This window comes from Plectropomus leopardus, chromosome 18 (genome assembly GCF_008729295.1).
Source record: "Plectropomus leopardus isolate mb chromosome 18, YSFRI_Pleo_2.0, whole genome shotgun sequence".
Lineage (NCBI taxonomy): Eukaryota > Metazoa > Chordata > Actinopteri > Perciformes > Serranidae > Plectropomus > Plectropomus leopardus.
The window spans coordinates 681902-702377 of NC_056480.1; the positions used below are offsets into that span (position 1 = coordinate 681902).

The following is a 20476-nucleotide window of genomic DNA, read 5'->3' on the forward strand; positions in this document are numbered from 1 at the left end:
ACCCACAGCAACATCAACACCGACAACTACACCAGAAACTGCACCTACAACTACACAAACAGCAATATCAACACCTACAACTGCACCAAAAACTGCACCTACAACGAGACAAACAGCGGCAACATCAATACCTACAACTACACCAAAAACTACACCTACAATGAGACAAACAGCAACATCAACACCAACAACTACACCAGAAACTGCACCTACAACTACACAAACAGCAATATCAAAACCTACAACTACACCAAAAACTGCACCTACAACTACACAAACAGCAATATCAACACCTACAACTGCACCAAAAACTGCACCTACAATGAGACAAACAACAGCAACATCAACACCTACAACTACACCAAAAACTGCACCTACAACGAGACAAACAGCAATATCAACACCTACAACTGCACCAAAAACTGCACCTACAATGAGACAAACAACAGCAACATCAACACCTACAACTACACCAATAACTGCACCTACAACGAGACAAACAGCAATATCTACACCTACAACTACACCAATAACTACACCTACAACGACACAAACAGCCGCAACATCAACAGCTGCAGAACCTCCTGTAGCAGCAACAACTGAATCATCAACAGCTCCCGCTGCAAATACAGACACGACTACAACAAAGAACAACGAAAACCCCAGAAAGAAAAAGGACAAGAAGAGTAAGATGAACCAGAGCTAAAGATGAAATTGTAGAGCTGTCAGCATTAACTGGTTAATGGTGATGTGGTTAAGGCCCGTTCATAATCATAGACTCTTTATTAAAAAAATGGACGACGCATCAATCATGGCTGAAAATCCCCCTTTTGTTAATAACTCATTAAAACCAAACTTATGAAAACCATCAATTGAACAAACATCAAGGTGAAGAGAATTACATGTTTGAGGTTTTAGTTTGGCCTATGTCCCATTCATTAACATGGAGAGGCGGGCTTTAAGAACTATACTGCAGTCAGACACCAGGGGGCGATCAAGACTGAAAAGCTACAATTTGGGGCAGCTGTCATGTTGTCCATCTTTTTATACTGCCTATGTCAATAATGCATTTTTTTTTCATTGCATTGACGGTTAACATTCCTGTATTTAGAGGGTGTACCGGGCTGACTTTTAAAGCTACAGTGATAAACTGATATCATATGAAACTACAGGACCTGAGTCCAGTGGTACCAAGTGGGGCTAAATAATGCTCCAATTTTAGGTTTAATTTTGGTGATGGAAAAACAGCATTGCCATTTCATAAATGAAATACAAGATAATGGAATTAAAAAACGTGATTAAAAAATGTGCTTAATACTAATTAATTATTAAAATTCTGCCAGTAAGTTCAAAAAATGTATCATTGTTTAATTGTTAAACTGATTTAAGGCGAGACACCCCAGGAAAAATAACATATCAAGAAAAGTCATGTGGCTCCAGGTTTCAGAGGGTTAAATACATTCTGGCATCATATTTACCATTAAAAACAATTTTTTTTTAAAGATAAATTATAAATTGTGATGTTAAAAATAGCAGTAGTTGTTAGTAATTAGTTCTGAGTAGAAAAATAATACTGCTATAATTAAAATTTAGAGATTTTTGAAGTGTTTATACTTGAATATTTCTAGTTATTGCTTATTGTACTTACACTCCTCTACATTTAACAGGGAGATATTGTACTTTTTACACCACTACATTTTTTTTCTGCTTTAGTTACTTTAATTTAGATCAATAACACAAAATTTCATGGTGATTTTTAGGGTAGCACATTGATTTTTAGCCACATTAAACTCATTGTGACTGATGAAGCAGGAAGGTCTGACTGTGAATGTTTTTGTTTTCCAGCGTCTCCTCGTCCGTGGCAGATATGTGTTTTTACCGTGATCGGAATTCTCTTTTTAATCGTCATGATCAGCATCACTGTCATCTACTGGAGGAAAGGTGAATATTGTTCATCTAAAACTATCTACATCATAATCTTTAGAAACTGAAAAACTAGTCAATTAGGATTTCTAAATTTGTAATAAACTGTAATAACTGTTCTCATAATATCAGATAATGCAATTTCATAAACAAAAGTTACTCACTTTTACAGTTACTTTTTACTCACTAGTTTATAGCTCAGCAAAATATCAACTTTTCAGACTAATGAAAAAAAGCTAAGAGTGAGTTATGGACATTGAGATGTCCTGTTGTTGTAGCGCCACCTACAGGTCAAATGTCATCACACACATAAGCATATTGAAACTATGTATCATTTTTGAGTGAAAAATGGAAATAAATAATTAAATAAATAAGTGTTTAAAGAGAGAATAAAAAACAAAAACCAAAACTGTCTGCTGCTTAACTACAGTTCATTAATTTTAACTCCAATGTAAAACTTCCTATCAGAGACCACGTGGTGGTGCTGTTGCTACTGCAGCAGAAACTGATTACTTGTTCTGTCACAACTTTCTACAGATATTATTGAAACTGAATATTTTTTTCAGATATTCTGCTAAACAAAAACAAATAACTGAAAGTCAGGTCTAATAATTACTATAAACTGGCTGTTTTAAAACGTGGCACTGATAAATAAATACTTTTCATCAACAATTTCCGTGAATATTTATTCTGTTAAAGTAGAGAAGGGTAAATGTGGTAGAGAGTCTGTCTGGTGCACATGTATGTGGCTTGTCTTGATTCAGTTTATTTGTCATGACAATAAAATGTTAACTACAAGTAAACTTCACAGTTTAGGAATTGTTTCTAAAATGTAAAATATTCTATGAATGACCACATGATGGCACTGATCTGCACCAAAAACAAATAACATTTTCTTTGTCCAACATTTATGAAAAAAAAAGGATTTTAGATGTTCTGCTAACAACTAAGGTTGCCAGTCATGTCTTATCAATCAAATGGTCGACATAAAATAAATAATAGATAAATGATTTAATTAAAAATCTGTTCTCTTTCGTAGCACAACAAATCGGAGCCGCACCAATAATGCTGACAGATTTTCAACTCGGCCCACAGCTGTTCATATGAGGATCCCACAGAAATTCAGCAGGTCCACATTAAAATGTGTGTTTTTTGACAAAATGCAGTGTTAAACTCTTGTTTGATGTTATATTGTTATAATTATGGTTGTTTCATGTGTGATAAAAATATATTTGAAAATCAAATATGTTATCTCAAATCTAAAATGAATACAGCTTATAAAACCACAGACCAAATTTGTATCGTTATATACAGAATCCTTCTAAAACATACAAATGTCAATTTCAGTGTATACCGAGTGCACCGAAGTCATCTACCCAGTATCACGTCGGCCTAAATCAGAGATGAGATTTTATGTGAAATCTATAAAAAGTTTAGTTTTATTTTCACATACATATGTATAGAAAATACAGAAAAGAAAATTAAAAGCTTAAACTTTCAGCAAGAGAGGTTAGAAGCCAAAATGAAGACAAAAACAAAGATTGCATAACTGATTAAAATTTGAAGAGTGAACAGTTGCTAAAAATGTACATATGACTAAAAGTCAGTATTTAATGTTTTGCAAATTAATCAATGAAGTTCTATGAGTCTTTTTCAATTATTATTATAATATATCATTTTTATTTTCATCGTTTTAAATGAATAGTTCAACATTTTGAGAAATGAACTGTCTTTCTTTTTGAGTGAAGTTTTTTTATGTTTTCCTTTCACACGTTATCTTCCCTCCACTGAACAGTAAAACATTATCACATCATCATCTGCTTTATCTGCAGCCACGTGACCTAAAAAAGCCAAAAAAGGGTTTCCATTGCAGTTTTGTGCTTTCAAATCACCCAAAACCACCCTAATGCGGGCGTAAAAAACTTTTTTGTCATTTGGAGTTTTTTTTTAAGAAATTGACGAAAGGCGTATTTTGCAATTTCAGTTTCTGCAATTTGAGGGTAAACTGAAACCATTACTGCATGCCTGCAGGCTTAAATGCATCAAGGACGCAGGAAACAAACGTTGCAACACTGCTGGAACAGACACCAAAAACAGAAAGTGATATCTGTTCCTCTATCATGCAGAAACAAAAGCTGTCAAAACTCAGCTGTCATCAGCATACGTCATTATTCAGTCAAACAGGTTTTTCACAAAACAGTCATCCTGCTTTCAACACTGACACCACTACACTAACTGGTACTACTACTTCCACTGCTACTGATACACTGATGACATTACAAGCAAGCCTTTTTTGCATATTACATTGCAGCAACAAGGCAATTCAAAGTGCTTCACAGAAAACATCAGAAATATATCTCTAACCTCTCCTGCTCCACCTTTTGGGATTTTTTAGCTCTTTTATTAATTTGATTTGTATTTTTGGTCCACCTTCTCCGCTCTTCCTGTCCTGTCTAATTCATTTCCCACATAACCTCGGACATAACATTAGGGACCGATACACTTAAAGGGGAGGTGGGAGGTGATAGCTGCAGTATTGCTACTCTGATGCAAGCCATTCTCATTCCAAAGTTGTCAAATAATGCCGTGATTTTTGTGTAAAGCGAGACAATCAGACACATTCTGCACATTTTACAGCAGCGTGGCTTTGTAGTCAAAGTGCAAATAGACTGACCTGCCTGCAGTGCAGACCTGTCTCTCACTGAAACAGTGAGTGTCCTCAGTTCTCAAACTGTCCCAATTTGTTGCAGGCTTCAAATTCAGAACGAGTGTATGTTTTTAAAAAAACAATAAATGAGGTTAAGTCATGTCTTTTTCCAGCACAAAAGTTACCTCACCTATGACCAGACAACACAGCTGCTATCATCATAATGCTACTTACTGCAGCAGTGTTATACAGTAACACAGCAAAAGTAAACACTTCTGCATCAAGTGTGTAAGTGAGACTTGTGACTCATGGAAAGATTTGTACTTCTGATTTGTAAACTATTTTGTAATAATTTAAAAAAAGAATTTGACTAATTGTATGTATTGTGAATTAGGTTATATTCAAAAAAGAGGAAGCATCATACAGGAGAAACATAGAGAGAAAATAATGAGTTGACATTGTGGGTTTTGAGTTAGAGGAAGGGCGCATTTACACCCAGACAGCTGAGTTCCTGTTCTCACTACAGATAGATACTGCGGTCAGTGTTCAGTCATTTCAGTTTGCGTGAGGATGAGGATGAAGATCTGCCTGCTGGCTTTACTGCTGGGCTGTAATGTCACTGCAGGTAAGGGCTTTTCAGATTTATCAATTCTATCTCAATAGTTTTAATAGTGTTTTCATTATTATAGAGTGTGTGATGTTTGTAGTCTGACTTCTGCAAAACTTCACGACCTGTTGTTGGTGTGAAGTTACGTGTTCTAACTTCAGGAAGCGCGCAAAAGTCTCTATCAGTCAAATACGTATAATCAAACTTTATAAGAGATTACAGGAACAATTATAATCTAAACTCGTAACTTCATTTAATCAGGTATTGGCGCTTCCCTTTCGTGTCCTTATTGCAGTCTGAAGATAAAGATGCAGGTTACACAAGACGTCTAAAATTTTGACCTCCCGTCAGTCAAAATGCCCCGTGATACACCATGTAGATGCACACATATTTAGCATGCAAAGCTAAAGTTGGTTGAACTTTGGGTCCAAAACTTGGTGGCAGTTTGCTCCACTTTCATTCATGCAGATGCGTAGACGAAGTCAAAGGTTGCACTTAACTCTTTGAAACCTGGATCAACATCTTTTTTTTTCTGCGTTCAGACGCTGTTGTTCAGAGTTTAAACTTTGAAATCCTTAATAAATTGGTCTGATTTCTTTTGAAAACCTGGACAGATAGACAACGGGGAACTTGTCAAGAAATGTCCTGCAAATTGCAAGGAATTAGTAGATTTAGAAAATAATTAAAAATAAACTAGAGAAAAAAAATCCAGAAAACTATAACTAAGATTACAGAATTGTTTTAACTTGAAGTAGGTTTTCCCAGTCATTTCATTGTTTTTATGTTTAACTTTCCCTTTTTTCTCTTTTTTGTGTGCTAATTTTCAGGTTATTTTCTTGAATATTTTTACTATTTTTAAAATAATTTCTTGCTATGTTTTTTTTTTTTTTTTTTTTTTACTTGCTCATCAAATCAGTTTCTGCATTCTGGTTATTTTTATGCACCAATTTGCACATTTTTTGACATCAGTTTATGGTGTAAATGCCTTTAATGTTGTCCAAATCAAAGTCCACTGCCACCTTAATTGCAGGATACAGATAAGCATGTTCTTAATATTGAGGGGGATGTGTCCCCAGTGCTAATGGATACTTAATTGTGCAGCTCTTCTAGACTTTGGAAATGTTGTCAGACCACATGGATCAAAGCCTGAGAGGGAAACAATGGAAAAAAAGGTTTTTAGTGCTGCAGGGCCTCACCTGTAACAACACTGCTTGGCCCAGTGTTTGCTGATTGGTCGTTATGTTGGAAGTTTGAATTAATATCAGTGAGCACTCGACAGTTAAAGAGTAACTGAACCCCCAAACCACTTCTCTCAACTTGAAAAGCAATATATATGTTTTTGTTTCTTTTGCAGAAATACTCCATGAAATAGTCAAAGAAAGGACCGCAGTCTCTCTGCGCTGTCCTCACTCTGTGAGCGGAGACACGACGTGGAGCAGAGAGACTGATGGAAACAAGTTTGACATATTGACAGTTGCTGGCGACGGGGAGATAAAACACATTTCTGATCCGGGCAGACGATACAGTTCGGTGGCAGATAAGTCTCTAGCCATTAGACGAGTTACCACCTCAGACTCTGGAAGATATTTCTGTAACAATGAAGCAGCTGTGGAGCTGACGGTGATCCCATCAGGTAACATCACACTCAGAGTTTTTGTTCTGATAGAGTTTCTCTTTTGTTTTCTTTCTTTCTTTTTTTTTTAAATACCAAATCTCAATTGTAAGCTTGTGCTGTAAGAGTAAATATCATGCCAAAGAAATAGTATATATTTATGAAGTAACATTAAATCCTGCTTCTGTATTTGGACATTTCTCTCAGCTCACCCCTGATATTCAGCACAGTTTAAAGTTAAGTTTGAATATTTCAATAGTCACTTGAGAGAAAATGTAGAACATGTGGGACAACAAATTCATCAAGTATATCTTTCTTCTGTACAGGAACAATCAGACGTGATGCTACAGAGGGGACCAGCATCAATCTCACATGCCCTCATGATTTTGGAGGATCAGGTCCAACATGGAGCAGAGGCTCTGGTGACATACAGCAACAAAAAAGTTTTTATGTTTCACCTGTTGACAACACTCTGATTATAACAGCTGTGGAGCTTGGACACTCTGGACTTTACTACTGTGGTGGAAAACCTGCCGTGTATCTGAATGTGACCAAAGGTGAGAGACAGCAGACATTTTTATTGGTGAAATAAGAAAACAGCATTTAAAAAAAAAAAAAAAGACAATAAAGGTATAAATACATACAAGTACAGAGCAGTGAGCAGGTTTCCTGTCTCAGAAATCACTTCTCTGATAAATGTTTCCTTTTTCATGAAACTTTGATTAAAGAACTGCACCAGCATATTAATGAAATGAACAATCCAACTACTATTTCATATTTATATCTCTCTATATATATTTATATTTCATATTTTGTACAATAAAATCATGATGCTTACTCAAAATCAAGTTTTCATGCCACACTAGATTGGCAGGAACAGAATTAAATCCATGTTTGACATTTACTTCCTTATATTGTCGTTGAGTATTTTGGTGCACTGCATTTCTAAGTCTTTTTTAAACTTTAGTTGAGTTGGTCATTTTATTTTTATTCATACATATTTAGATGTGCTTCACTGGGCGTAAAGTAAGACACATCATTTGTCTTTAAAACTGAAATCCTTGTAAATGTTAACTTCACAAGATATTTAAACTTTAAATCAAATGTTTATGCTCAATAAGAATTTTAAATGTTGTTTAAAATTGTGTGTAAGTTGTGTGTTTTTACATACTGTTTGTGTCTATTCTTTACTCTTAATTTTTATCTGCTTATATGTGCTTAAGTCTCTTATCTACAGTTTACTTATTTCTGAAATTGTATTTTTGGAGTGCACCCTAATGTGTTTTTGTATGCAGTACTACTATATTTTTTGTGCTTTGACGTTCTTGATATTCTTAATTTTAGTTATGTCATATGAAGGGCGGCGAGGGGCTACATGGGTTTCTGACATTTTATTCTGTAAACCTTTTTATTCTGGGGAGCACTTTGTGCTTGAGCTTGAAAAACACTATATAAATGAAGATTATTATAACTGTTAGTTATATATTATTATTTTGCACAGGTCTCACACAGGAAAAAAAAATCTACTGAAAGATTTAAATTTATTCAGTAAATGTATGCTTTCTTTAGCAATAATGTTAAAGAGTGCTCTTGTTCATGCAGTCACACGAGAAAGATAATTAGAAGAGAAAGAAAATTAAATGAAAAGATCCCTTAAACTCTTTGCATGACCTCTGACTGATAAGATAATGACTGTGCATTATAAAACGTGACTCTTTCACTAACTTGAGTTTGTTTGTTGTTTACAGGAACAATCAGACGTGATGCTACAGAGGGGACCAGGGTCACTTTAACATGCCCTCATGATTTTGGAGGATCAGGTCCAACATGGAGCAGAGGCTCTGGTGACATACAACAACAAAAAGGATTTTATGTTTCACCTGTTGACAACAGGCTGACTATAACAACTGTGGAGCTTGGACACTCTGGACTTTACTACTGTGGTGGAAAACCTGCCATGTATCTGAATGTGATCAAAGGTGAGAGACAAATGGTCTATCTTACACCTGCACAGCCCTGCACAACCATCACTGCTAGTTTCAGACTGATGTCCTTTTCACAGCCGGCCCCCAGGTTGTGCACAAAGCAAATATACTTTACATCTCTGTGCCCATGGGCGTAAGGGTGTTAAAATGTGGTTGGGTGCATAGTTGTAGTTTGCTATTTCGAGGCTGCAGAAAGCATTTGCACCATTGCCCAGTAGAAACCTGGTCTAAATGAACCTTCACAGGCGGGTAGACAATGCACATATGCTCTAAATAATACATCAATAATGAATGAAAAAAATACACATTTTAATAAAAAAAAATTGATGACTTTCTCTAAAATGTGAACGTAGCAGAGAGCAGGGCAGAGCCAGCTTTCTGAATTCACATTAACAGAGACACTGTGCACATTTACACACAAAGAGCAGTGTAACTTTGTTCATAATTTTATTTATTATTTCAGAAGCTAAAAGTTAAGCTCTGTTTCCTCTGTCAAGTTTATGACTACAGTTTTTAGTTTTGCTGCTTAAATGTCCCATGATAAGTCATCACATGTTGCTGCTTTGCAGTGGACTTCCTGGTCTACATATTACTACTACTCTACTAGGTATCCTTTGTGCCTGCTATTTATGTTTTATGGTGCAGTTACCAATGCCGGGATGTCAGCAAAAGCACATGGTTGGGATTACAAGGGAAGGAGGCATGTTGTAAGGTGTAGAGAAAACACATCATAATTAGACTGGAAGCAAACACTGGACTCCTGCATGAAAGTCCAGGGTTTGTTGGATCCATTCAACCGCCCTATAGGGACCTGACACCATCCATCAGTGAATTATCCGGCTGCGTATTAGCTGTCAGTGCCTGTCGGTGTACTGTGGCAGGTGTTATCTCGCACCGTATCATAACACTGTGACCATTTTCTGTCCGCTGTGTTCTCAGCTGAGGCTGTCATCGATGATGGAGTTTCAAAAATCATCTAAATGTCTACACAGGTTGCCAACTTGTTGTTATAAATGCCTAAATATTACAGGCAAAAAGTCAGTTTGGTCAGTGCAAAGAAACTATTTTGTCAATTATCAATTTTTGCTCACAAGTGTAATATGTTTTTTTTAATAACTGCCATCCATGTAGAGTGACATTGATTAGATTTTTTTAATCTATATCGTGGTTTAAAATACTTTAAAATCATGGCTCACTTTATATCCATATCCTTTGCTCTGTGTTGCCATTAATAAACTGGAAACTACCTCTTGTTTTAACACTCTTAGCATTAACCCATCTTCTATGCAGCTTCCCACTTTATGTCGTCAAAGCACATGAGCGTGACAAAGTCAGAAGAAAGAACTCGGAAACTCCGTCCTTCATCACATGAATGCAGCAATAGCAGATAATTCCTGCTGACACCGAATGTCAGCTTGCCCATTTGTTCTTTGTACATATTAAACAAACAAGGTATAACGTGTTAATCAGTGAGCATGAGAGATGCTTGTAGGTGGACTTCGTACCTTAGACAAAACCACTCTGTTTCCAATCTTTATGCTAAGCTAAACTAACAGGCTGCTGCTTCATGTTTGCTGTGCAGACGTGAGAAAGGTGTCAACAATCCTCTCGATTCCCTTAAAAATGATAATGCAGAAAAACAAAACGCCCAAGAGGGCAGGACTGAAAGGAAGTCAATTCTATTTGAAACATGACAAGCCAAGCACACAACATCCTCTGCGTTCATCTGGTTTAAGGCGTGACAACACTTTTGCCAGCGACCACAAAAAGGCCACAGCCTTTTTCCCTTTTTCAGAATGATCTCATGACTCTCTGAGTAAAGTGCTTTGTGTGCCCTGAATTAAGTTTTATCCTCTTTCCTACCCTGAAGGTACCTCGACACCCAAAACAGCACCAACAACAAAGGCTGCAACTACAACATCCTCAACAGCGAGCCCTACACCCACAAAAAAACAAACATCAGCAGCTCCAACATCAACTGCTGCAGCACCAACTCTGAAAAATACAGGTACAACGACAATAAAGAACACCAGGAGACGAGGAACGAAAAATGGAAAGAAGAGTAAAACAAAGCATAATTTAAAAATGAAATCAAATTGATGAATATGTGATTAATCTTAAAGAGCTGGTCAAATGTATTTGTCTGCCCCTGACAGGAGACAAAAAGTCACCGACGACAACAACAACAACAACAACAACAACAACAGCAGCAACAGCAATAGCAACAGCAACAGCAATAGCAACAGCAACAGACGCAGGTGAGACTTCAGTAAAGAAAGTGCAATATCTCAAGAACACCTTGAGAGATTTTCTTTTTCCAAATTTGGCAAAAATGTCCAGCTGGACTCAAGAATTAACTGGTTAGAATATGGTGGTCAAAGGTCAAGGTCACGGTGACCCTGTCCAATGCATTCTCTTGAATGCAATATCTCCAGAAGGCCTTGCAGGAATTTCTTCATATTTGGCACAAATGTCCTCTTGGACTCAGTGATGAACCGACAAGTATTAGGTCATCAAAGATTAAGGTTATTGTGACCGTGTGTCCTTTTTTTTTTCTCTTGACAGCCACGTAAAGATGAAGGATTAGATTTGGTGGTCTAATGTCAGAGGTCACTGTGACCTTGCATCAGTCTCATTCTCGTGCATGAAATATCCAAAGAACACCTTGAAGGTTTTAATTAATGTCATTTTGAATTTCTTTTGTTGTTTTTGTCTCTTTCTGGTTGTTACAACCTTTTTTTAAAAGTTATTTTGTTTTTCCTTCTTTGCATCTCTAATGTGTTGTTTTGTGTCTCCTTTTGGCAATTTTGAGTCTTTCCTTGTAGTTTCATTGACATTTTGCAGGTGTAGGCTCGTTCAGTAATCCATCCATAAGAATAACGTTTGCACATCAGCTGAGTATACTTTAAATACTAACACTATTTGTTCAGAGCATTAATATAAAAAATGATAACTTCTTACTTTGTCTTTCAGTAAATAACGGAGAACATGCACCACCTCTTGCTTTGCTGTCCGGAATAATCTCCTTCTTCCTCCTCGTCATCATCATCATCATCATCTACTGTGCTCGAAGACGCAGGTTTAAAAGACAAGGTGAATAAAACCCGACCTGGAAAAAAAAAAAAAATCAAAATCAGTGGATTACTAATATTGTGACATTATCAGTCTCTCTCTCAGGAGGCGATGAAAGATGCCCCGTCTATGCCGAGATACAGGATGTATTCGTGTTGCAGCCCACAAATGGTGAGAAATTAGAAATATTCCTTTTTTAGAAGTAGAATAAACACACTAACAACTTCCTTTTTTTCTATTATGGTCAAGACCAATGCCAAATTCATTCTGTGCTTTTTCTGCTTGTGTCTGTATGCAGTGAGTGTGGCTACATTTCAGACTATTTTCATGAGCTTCATAAGCAAAAATGCATTTATATTTTCTGCATTTTACAAAACAAGCACAAAGATAACTTTTATGGCTTTTGTTAAAACATCTTTTATTTTGGCAGGAGGACAAAGCATGGCCACATACTGCATGGCAGAGTTCCCAGGTAAATAATTAAACATATTTTCTCCAACAACATTTAAGAGGAAAAAGGAAGGATTAAATGTTCTATTTGTTTTTATTTGAGCAAATTGTTTTCTTTCAAAAACATGGGAATAGAGTGACAAGCAACTTAACAAAAATTGCCCAAAATTATCCAAAAATTAGTAAAAAAGTAACAAGAACATTATAATAAAAAAAAAAAATAAAATCAATTAAATGACCTCAAGATAGTGATAAAACGAAACGAAATATAATGTTCTGGATATTTTCCCCCATTTTTTGATCATATCTATTGATCCACCCCAGCTAATTTTCAGATCATTTCCTTCTCAGCTTCTGTGTTCCAGTTTGCAGGAGATTTCTTGCCAAGTTGGTTGTTATGTTTTTCCTGTGTTTCTGAAAGAAATCAAAAACAATTTTCTCAGGTTTCTGAGGTTTAAATGCTGGTGAAAAGTGCCTCCATGCAACAAACTAAAAAAAACAAACTTGTTGATAAATGTTTCAATAGCTGGATCAAACAAAAATGATCCTACGTACTCGACCATTCCCGATCTTCCTCCAGTGGAGAAGAAAACCGGTAAGGACAGAGCTCTTATCAGCATTTGACCAAACATTTGTTGTTATAATCAATAAGATATTCATTATATTTGATTTCTTTCTTACAGACTTATCTCTGCCTGATGACTCCCATTATTGCTTGATTGGTGATACTGTCACTGGTGGAAATCAAAAAGGTAACACAATACATGAACGCTGTTGGATTAAATTTAAAATGATTTTTTGTGATAAAATTTTCATTCAGTTTTGTGCAGAGTATAATAATAAATCATATATACATAGCTGCATCTCATTTATATGTGCCCATATGTTTTCCAAATTTTACAGGTACTGATACTCCAGAGAGAAAGTTCATGTCTAAGTCATGTAATTTGAATAATTAAACAAATAAACAAACTAAAAAACAAATAAATGAAAACACATAAATAAGTACGATGACAAAATGAATAATTACATTAAATTTAAAATTAGAGATAACAGAAACAAAATTCTACATTATCAAAATAATTAAAGAGAGGCAGATGTATTTTATTTTTATTATTTTATTATTTTTTATTATTGTTTTAAATCAGATGAAACTGGATGAAATTTGTAAAACAAAAAAAAATCTTAATCCACAGGCTCTTCGCAGCTCAGTGACAACACGTATGTATTGTTGGAGAAACCCAAAGCACCTGGAAACAACATGTACCAGTGACCTAGATGTTGTGCCACTGTCACGAAAAAAAAAAAACCCTGAAATTGTTTATTGAAAAATATAGAGAGAAACAAGTTCTCAGCTCTGGAAGTTGAGTTTAAAAGTCTTATGAAATGTGAATTTTAGGATGTGTCCTGATTGAGGAAAAAGAGGCAGGATCAGTTCAGTGATTTATTAAAAGTGTATATAGGCTTACTGGTAAGGCACTGGATCCACATCAGGGTCAGACTGTGATGGCTTGAAAGCAAAGCTACAAAGGAAACTGCTAACTTTGTTAATTTTGCAACTGACTGAGTGAAGGGAGCTGGTTTATGCACTGCAGGGCTGCTTAGGGGAAGTGGAGACAGGTGTGCAGGTGAATGAGAGTCAGGTGACCTGTGGGAAGCTCTGAGGACATCTGCTGGACAGGTAGATGTCAACTTCACTGCCATATTTGAGAGGGCAACACTTGACTGTAAACAAATGCAAAAAGGAAGCTGCTGCTGTTTTTCTGAATAAAAATCATAATGACATTTATATTTCTCAATATCTATGGCCAGAACAGATATGTACGGAAGCCCTGAACAGCCAAACATTCATATTTTTTTTTTTTTTATTAATAACTAATTTGAGATGACAAATTAAATGTGATAGGCCTTAATGTTAAGAACATCTCTCTATGTGAAGTATGTACGGAAGCCCTAAGCTGCCATACGTTCAAACACTTTTTTCCCCCTGAGTTTTCCCTAGATAATGAGAAAATTTACCTGATCTCTGAATACTGTGTTTTTGTGAGATAACAACATAAATAATTTAAGATTTCAAGATAACAAATTAAATGTGATAAGCATGAGATTTGTTTCAAAATTATTTTGGAATAGAAAGCATAAAAGCACAAAACAAACAGCTTATCTGCATAAGTGTCCATCAGTCGGCAATCTCAGGCCTATCACATTTAATTTTATCTCATACCTCAAATTATTTTTTAATTTTTTTATTAAAAAAATTACATTTTAAAAAAGGTATTTATATATGAATCTATGGCTGCTTAGGGCTTCCATTAACATGTCCCAAATTACTGCTAACATATAAAAACACATATGAAACTTTTCATTTGCTCCTTGAAATTTACCTGTATTATATTTTAATTAACAATATCAATACTATGTAAACATTTGTGTCATAAATATCCCTAAATCACAGTATTTCCCATTAACATCAAATGTGCTTGAATACGTTCGTACATTATGAGCTGTTTACAAATTTTTATTTTTTTTCTGTTTTGATAAATAAATAAGAAAACCTGCATTCTCGTGTCATCTATTCAATTAAGATTTATCTTGCAAAACAACAGGATGTAGTTGTTTTTTTTTTTTTTTTTTGGTGGACTGTTTAAGAATAAGCTTCCTAATAAAATGAGACGCCAATACCAAAATAATTTTGTAGCAAAGCACACGCGAGCTTTACTCTCTGACACCCACACTCACTGACTTCATCAGTGCTTTGCAGTCTGTTTCTTTCTATTATAATCCTGTGGTTGAGATGGCTTCCTACATGTTTCATGTCACGTCACTGCGGTGTCAAATTGCCTCGCAACTCAGGAAAAGGTGAAGCTGAGACAAACTGCAGCGTCTCTTCAAATAGATCACCACACAGAGGAGACATCTTTATGACTTTTTTATAAAGGAGTGAAAGAATCTGCCTCTCCAAGACACACCTGTAATTTTACTTCTCACATAGTGCAGATAATGTCAGTATTATGGAAATATTCATTTGGTGTTTTTCATGTTCGCTATTTCTATTTGTGCAGTTTGAGGGTTAATGGAAACCTGCTGTACAAAGCTGAAGACACGATCGACAGATTGTCACTTAAAGCAGCCCAGCTTTAAATATGCTTGATTTTGAGCCTCGATGAAATGTAAACAGGTGAGTTATATAAAAAAAATCACCCCCTTTACAGCTGTCACGAATGTTGAAATTAGCTACAGAGAACAAAACATTTTTTGTACCAGGCTGTAAACAAGTTTATTTCTGCTGTTAATTTTGGCTTTTTAACATTGAGGTCTATGAGGATTTACTTGCTTTTGGAGCCAGCCTCCAGTGGCCATTAAAGGAACTGCAGTTTTTTGGTATTTCTACACTGGCTTCATTTTTCAGCCTCAGAGGTTTGCCGCTTGGTGCTCACTCAAAAAAAATTAAATAAATTAATTAAAAATACTCAAACAAAATATATTTATTTGAAAAGTGATTCACTGGAATAAATGTGTTCACTTGTTTTTTTTTTTGTTATGTTTGTTTGTTTTTTTTTAATAAATGTAACATTCACATTAATCTGCAGATGGTTGGACGGCCATGGAAAACCATGCCGCTTGGCAAAAATGCATATGTTAGTAAAGTACTAAACATATAAAACTTGTTATAAACAGATGATTTAATGTAATTCTTCTGTTGTTAAAGTGGACCCCAATCAAATAATAATCAATATGTTCACTGTTTTCTTTGAGAAAAACACATTCACAGCATGACTCACTGACTTACAGCTGGTCATTTTGTGGGTGTTTTATTCCTTTAAATAAACAATATGAGTAATTTTCCATCACAGGTACTTGCATGTTTTTTGCTGATACCAAAATAAGATGACATAATCATTTAAAAAGGAACAATCGTTGAAAACTTGTGAAATGCATTTGTTTTTTCAGAGAAACACAGTCAGAGTTTCCTGTTTTGAGCCCACTTAGAGACGAGATGAGACATTTACTGGCTCATTTCAGTCTGTGTAAAGATGACGGTCAACATCTTCAGCTGCCTGTTGGCCTTCACTCTGGGCTGTAATGTTGCTGCAGGTAAGGAGTCATTATGTGCATCGATTTATCTCAGACGGCTTATTATTTTACAATTTCTGCTCTTTTGTTTTTCAAATAACTTGAATCTTTGAAAGTGGATCGACATCAGTTTTCTTGTGCTGTGTTCAAATGCCTTTCACAAGTGTCCCAAAAAAATTCAAAAAATGAGTAAAATGTGACAAGAAAACTACCTAAGAAAATTGTTACAAAAAAATGGGGAGGATCGTTGGAAAATTTTCAAAAATATAGGGAAAAAGTAAAAAAAAAAAAAAGTAAAATCATGTCATAGAAAAAAATAACAACATTTGTAAAAAGAACATTTTAATAAACATAGTTGTGTTTTTTTTTTTTCATATTTTCTGGTATGAAAGTTTTATTAAGTTGCCTGTTGCCTTATCCCCATGTATTTGAAAGAAATCAAACCGATTTGCTTAAGTTTCAGAGTAGTAGTAAAGTACTCTGAGGTCCTGTTACACTCTGGACTTACTGTGTGTTTTGTAAAGAAACACTGATTGAAGAGGTCATAATAAATGTGAGTTAATTGACTATAACACTGCTTTATTTATTAAGGATGAATGTGTTTCTTTTGTAGAAATAATCCGTGAAGTAGTGGAGGAAAAGCAGCCGGTGCTTCTTCGGTGTCCTCGCTCGGTGGAGGGTAAAGTGACATGGAGCAGGGAGTTTAGAGGAAGTAAGGTTGACATACTGACAGCTGACGGTGACAGAGAGGAAAGATTCAGTGACCCGGGCAAACGTTACAGTTCACAAGCAGATAAATTTAGATCGTTGTACATTAAAGGAACTAACGCCTCCGACTCTGGAAGATATTTGTGTAACAACGAAGCAGCTGTGGAGCTGATGGTGATCCCAAAAGGTAACGTCAAACTTTATCAGAGCTCTTTCTTTCTTTTAGTTTATGTAATTTCATCAGAATTTGTGGTAAGAATTCATCTGTAACTGTAAAATCATTTAGTTTAATTTAAAGGGACAGTTCACCCTCTAATGAATGAATAAAGATAAGTTAAACCAATCAATACTCCAGTACACGGAAATATTAAATACACTGTTTGGGTGGCAGGGGCAATAATGACCCTCCCTTCACCATAAAGTACCACATTTTACAGTTTCTGGCTATAATAAATGGTTGATGTTTTTGGGTTTTTCGGAGAAAATATGCCTAAAAAAACCCAATTGTGAGTTCTGAATACAAAATATACAAATGCATAAACATGGAGGGCAAAAATCAGTGTTTGGTCAATGGTAAGAAACTTTTTTTATTATTATTAATTCACATACTAAATCATACTATCAATTTTGGTGTAATATGCTATCAATGTTAACTGCTGTCCATGTAAAGTGAAGTGAAGTACAAATACATTTGAAAGATTACATATAAAAATATAAATGTTCTAGAAACAGCTATCAAGCTCTTGTTTAAACGCTCATAGCGTTAAAATGCAATTCATCTCTTTTGTAGCTTTTACATCAAAGGCCGAAGAAAGACTTCCCAACTCGAAGACTGCAACCTTCAGACATCACATGTTGGTGGTTTTGCATTGCTGTCGGGTTTTTCTAAAGATGTCTTTTTGGTGTTTTGAGCAGCACAAGCTGAGCGCCATCCAGTTTCATTATATTAGAGAAAAGGCAGACGTCTCTGAGGCCGATATCTCCAACACTCTGCAGCTCACACCAAAAAAATCTGAACTGACAAATAACACCACAGATATAAAGAGAAATAAGTATTTTTAATTTTGTGGTGAACTGTCCCTTTAAAATGTTTTTTTCCAGGTATTTGAATAAAAAAATGTCCTCTTGTTCTTTGGAGTCTGACAGTATGTTTGTCACACACAGGAACAAAAAGACACACAGCTGTAATAAGAGCCGACGTCACTCTGAGGTGCCCGTCTGATGTTTCACACCGTCCAACATGGACCAGAAAACACGGTGGTGAAATGATTCCTTTCAAGGACAATCCGAGGGGACACGTGTTGAATTTAACAGACGTGCAGCCTGGTGATGCTGGACTTTACCTCTGTGATGGAAAACCAGCTGCTTATCTGACCGTGACGGAGGATCAGTCTGAGAGAGGTGAGGGACGGCCCTCAGAGAGGAGCACTCACATCATTTCAGCTGATTCAGATGAAATGTCATTTCACGGGTGCAGCTTTTATTTCCACATTCGAAGGGAACAAATGAAACTGGGTGTCCTCATGTCCTTAAGGCACTTTATTTCCTGCATTCCTGCAACACTAGTGAAGTAAAACTGGAGGAAGAATTAAACTAAAAAAAAATAAGTAAAATACTCAAAGTGTAAATAAGAGGTAAAGTAAAGGATAATAATATGTAAAATAATAAATAAATATTTTACAGTTAATAAAATTATGTAGGAAATAGTAAATCTGTGAAACACACTAAAATGGATACATAAAAACTTAATAGATACATAAATACATTTTTTGCATTAACTTTATTATTAACTTTAGCATTAACTACTTTACTTTTCATTTTTTTAAGTACTCTGCTACTTTTATGTTTTTATTGGGGTTCACAAATGCTCATGTTCTAAATATTGGGGTGTGTGTATATATGTATATATATATATATATATATATATAGAGAGAGAGAGAGAGAGAGAGAGAGAGAGATAGATATCATCTGAATGCAGATTAAATCTACATTTGATACTCATCATATCTGTTTCATTTTGTTTTTCTGCAAAAAACACCCACTAATTAAATTATTTTGTCGTTTTTTTGCATCATGGGAAATGCGGTTAACCCCTGGCTGTGTGTAAATGTGTAATTGTCTGAGTTTGAGTTTGTACTTCGTCCTCCAGCTGCTCCTCTTCCTGTTTTGGTGCTTGAGGTGCTCGTCCCTCTCCTCCTCGTCACCTTCATCATCCTCTTCCTTGCTTGGAGATACAGGATCAGCAGACGAGGTGAACATCATTTTCAGTCAAATTACATTTAAAAAAATATAAACTTAAATCGATGTGGTGATGAATAAAGTGATATTTACTTGCAACACATTAAAACACGAATGTTGCATTTTAAATAGACATGTTTGTGATTGCAAAATAACAAATTATATGAACATGTTTTACTTTTGTGCATTCCTTGTGACATTTTTGAGGTGAAAATCCTTTTGTGGATTTCATGTAAAGCAGATAATCATTGAATCAATAATCTTTAGTCATATTCTTGTTTTGTAGGAAGTGGTGAACAAAGGGATGAGACTGTCTACGCTGAGATAACAGACGGATCTGACTTTGAACCAGCACAAGGTCAGAAATATGAGTTTTATTTTCTGTATTTTGACCAAATGATACACGGCTAAAAAATGTAAAGGATGCTTTTGTGCACAAATGACAAATGTAGTGATCAGTTGAAAGCAAGAATTGAAAAGTTTCAGTTCAATAATGGTTATTTGAAACACGTTTTCATTTCTAGTTGGATCAAACCGGCAGGATTTCATATCCTCCATCTTCCGTGATGCTCCAGCTCTGGGAAACAATTCTGGCAAAGATTCAAGAAATTTATTGTGCTGATAAATATTTGGTTTGATAAACTATTTAAACTGTATATATTCATATTTGTCCCTCCTTACAGAGATTTCTCAGCCCAGTGAGCCTCTTTATTTTCTGATCAACAAACCACGTTAAGGTGATTTCATCGTTCTTTATGATGGCTTGAGAGCAGGTTCGTTTTAATATTGTACACACTTGTATCGCTCTGTGCACAAAATATTCTACATTAATATGATTTTAAACTTTCATTAAGTTCCTTTTTTTTAACCAACATCAGTCCTCATCATAAATATTAAATATTCAGCCATTTTCAGAATTTAAGCCTTTAAAAGCCAGGTTTTTGTCATGATGCCACTATGTTTTAGATTAAAAAAAATGTAAAAAAAAAAAAAAATAACAATTTTTAATATATATTTAATGCTGAGTAGATTTTTTCAAATTCCTATCACAGCCTAGTATATGTCAGTGATTAGCAGAAACATGTGATTATATGATTTTTTTGGCGCATTTTGTTCAATTTGACTCTGCATATCATTAAAATTGTTTAAAAAATTTGTGT

General features: G+C 35.2%; 2 protein-coding genes across 3 annotated transcripts; both read left to right on the plus strand.

Moving 5' to 3' along the window:
• Positions 1–5106: 5106 nt before the first annotated feature.
• Positions 5107–12920, plus strand: LOC121958109 (cell wall protein DAN4-like). The gene is made up of 9 exons (XM_042506982.1): positions 5107–5195; positions 6532–6810; positions 7116–7346; positions 10645–10782; positions 10931–11032; positions 11748–11867; positions 11952–12017; positions 12277–12318; positions 12823–12920. Exons 1-9 carry the CDS (start codon positions 5141–5143, stop codon positions 12918–12920), a joined length of 1131 nt encoding a protein of 376 aa, XP_042362916.1. The 5' UTR covers positions 5107–5140.
• A 58-nt stretch (positions 12921–12978) lies between these two features.
• On the plus strand, positions 12979–20188 carry LOC121958104. Of its 2 annotated transcripts, XM_042506976.1 has the most exons (8): positions 12984–13048; positions 15359–15474; positions 16248–16391; positions 16984–17265; positions 18243–18479; positions 19228–19329; positions 19603–19674; positions 19841–20188. In XM_042506976.1, exons 3-8 carry the CDS (start codon positions 16331–16333, stop codon positions 19936–19938), a joined length of 852 nt encoding a protein of 283 aa, XP_042362910.1. In that variant the 5' UTR covers positions 12984–13048; positions 15359–15474; positions 16248–16330; the 3' UTR covers positions 19939–20188. The 2 variants fall into 2 exon arrangements, 1 of the variants encoding a protein (XP_042362910.1); XR_006106819.1 differs by lacking the exons at positions 15359–15474; positions 16248–16391; positions 16984–17265; ... (2 more) ...; positions 19603–19674; positions 19841–20188 and adding an exon at positions 13493–14081 and having other exon boundaries at positions 12979–13048.
• Positions 20189–20476: the final 288 nt, after the last annotated feature.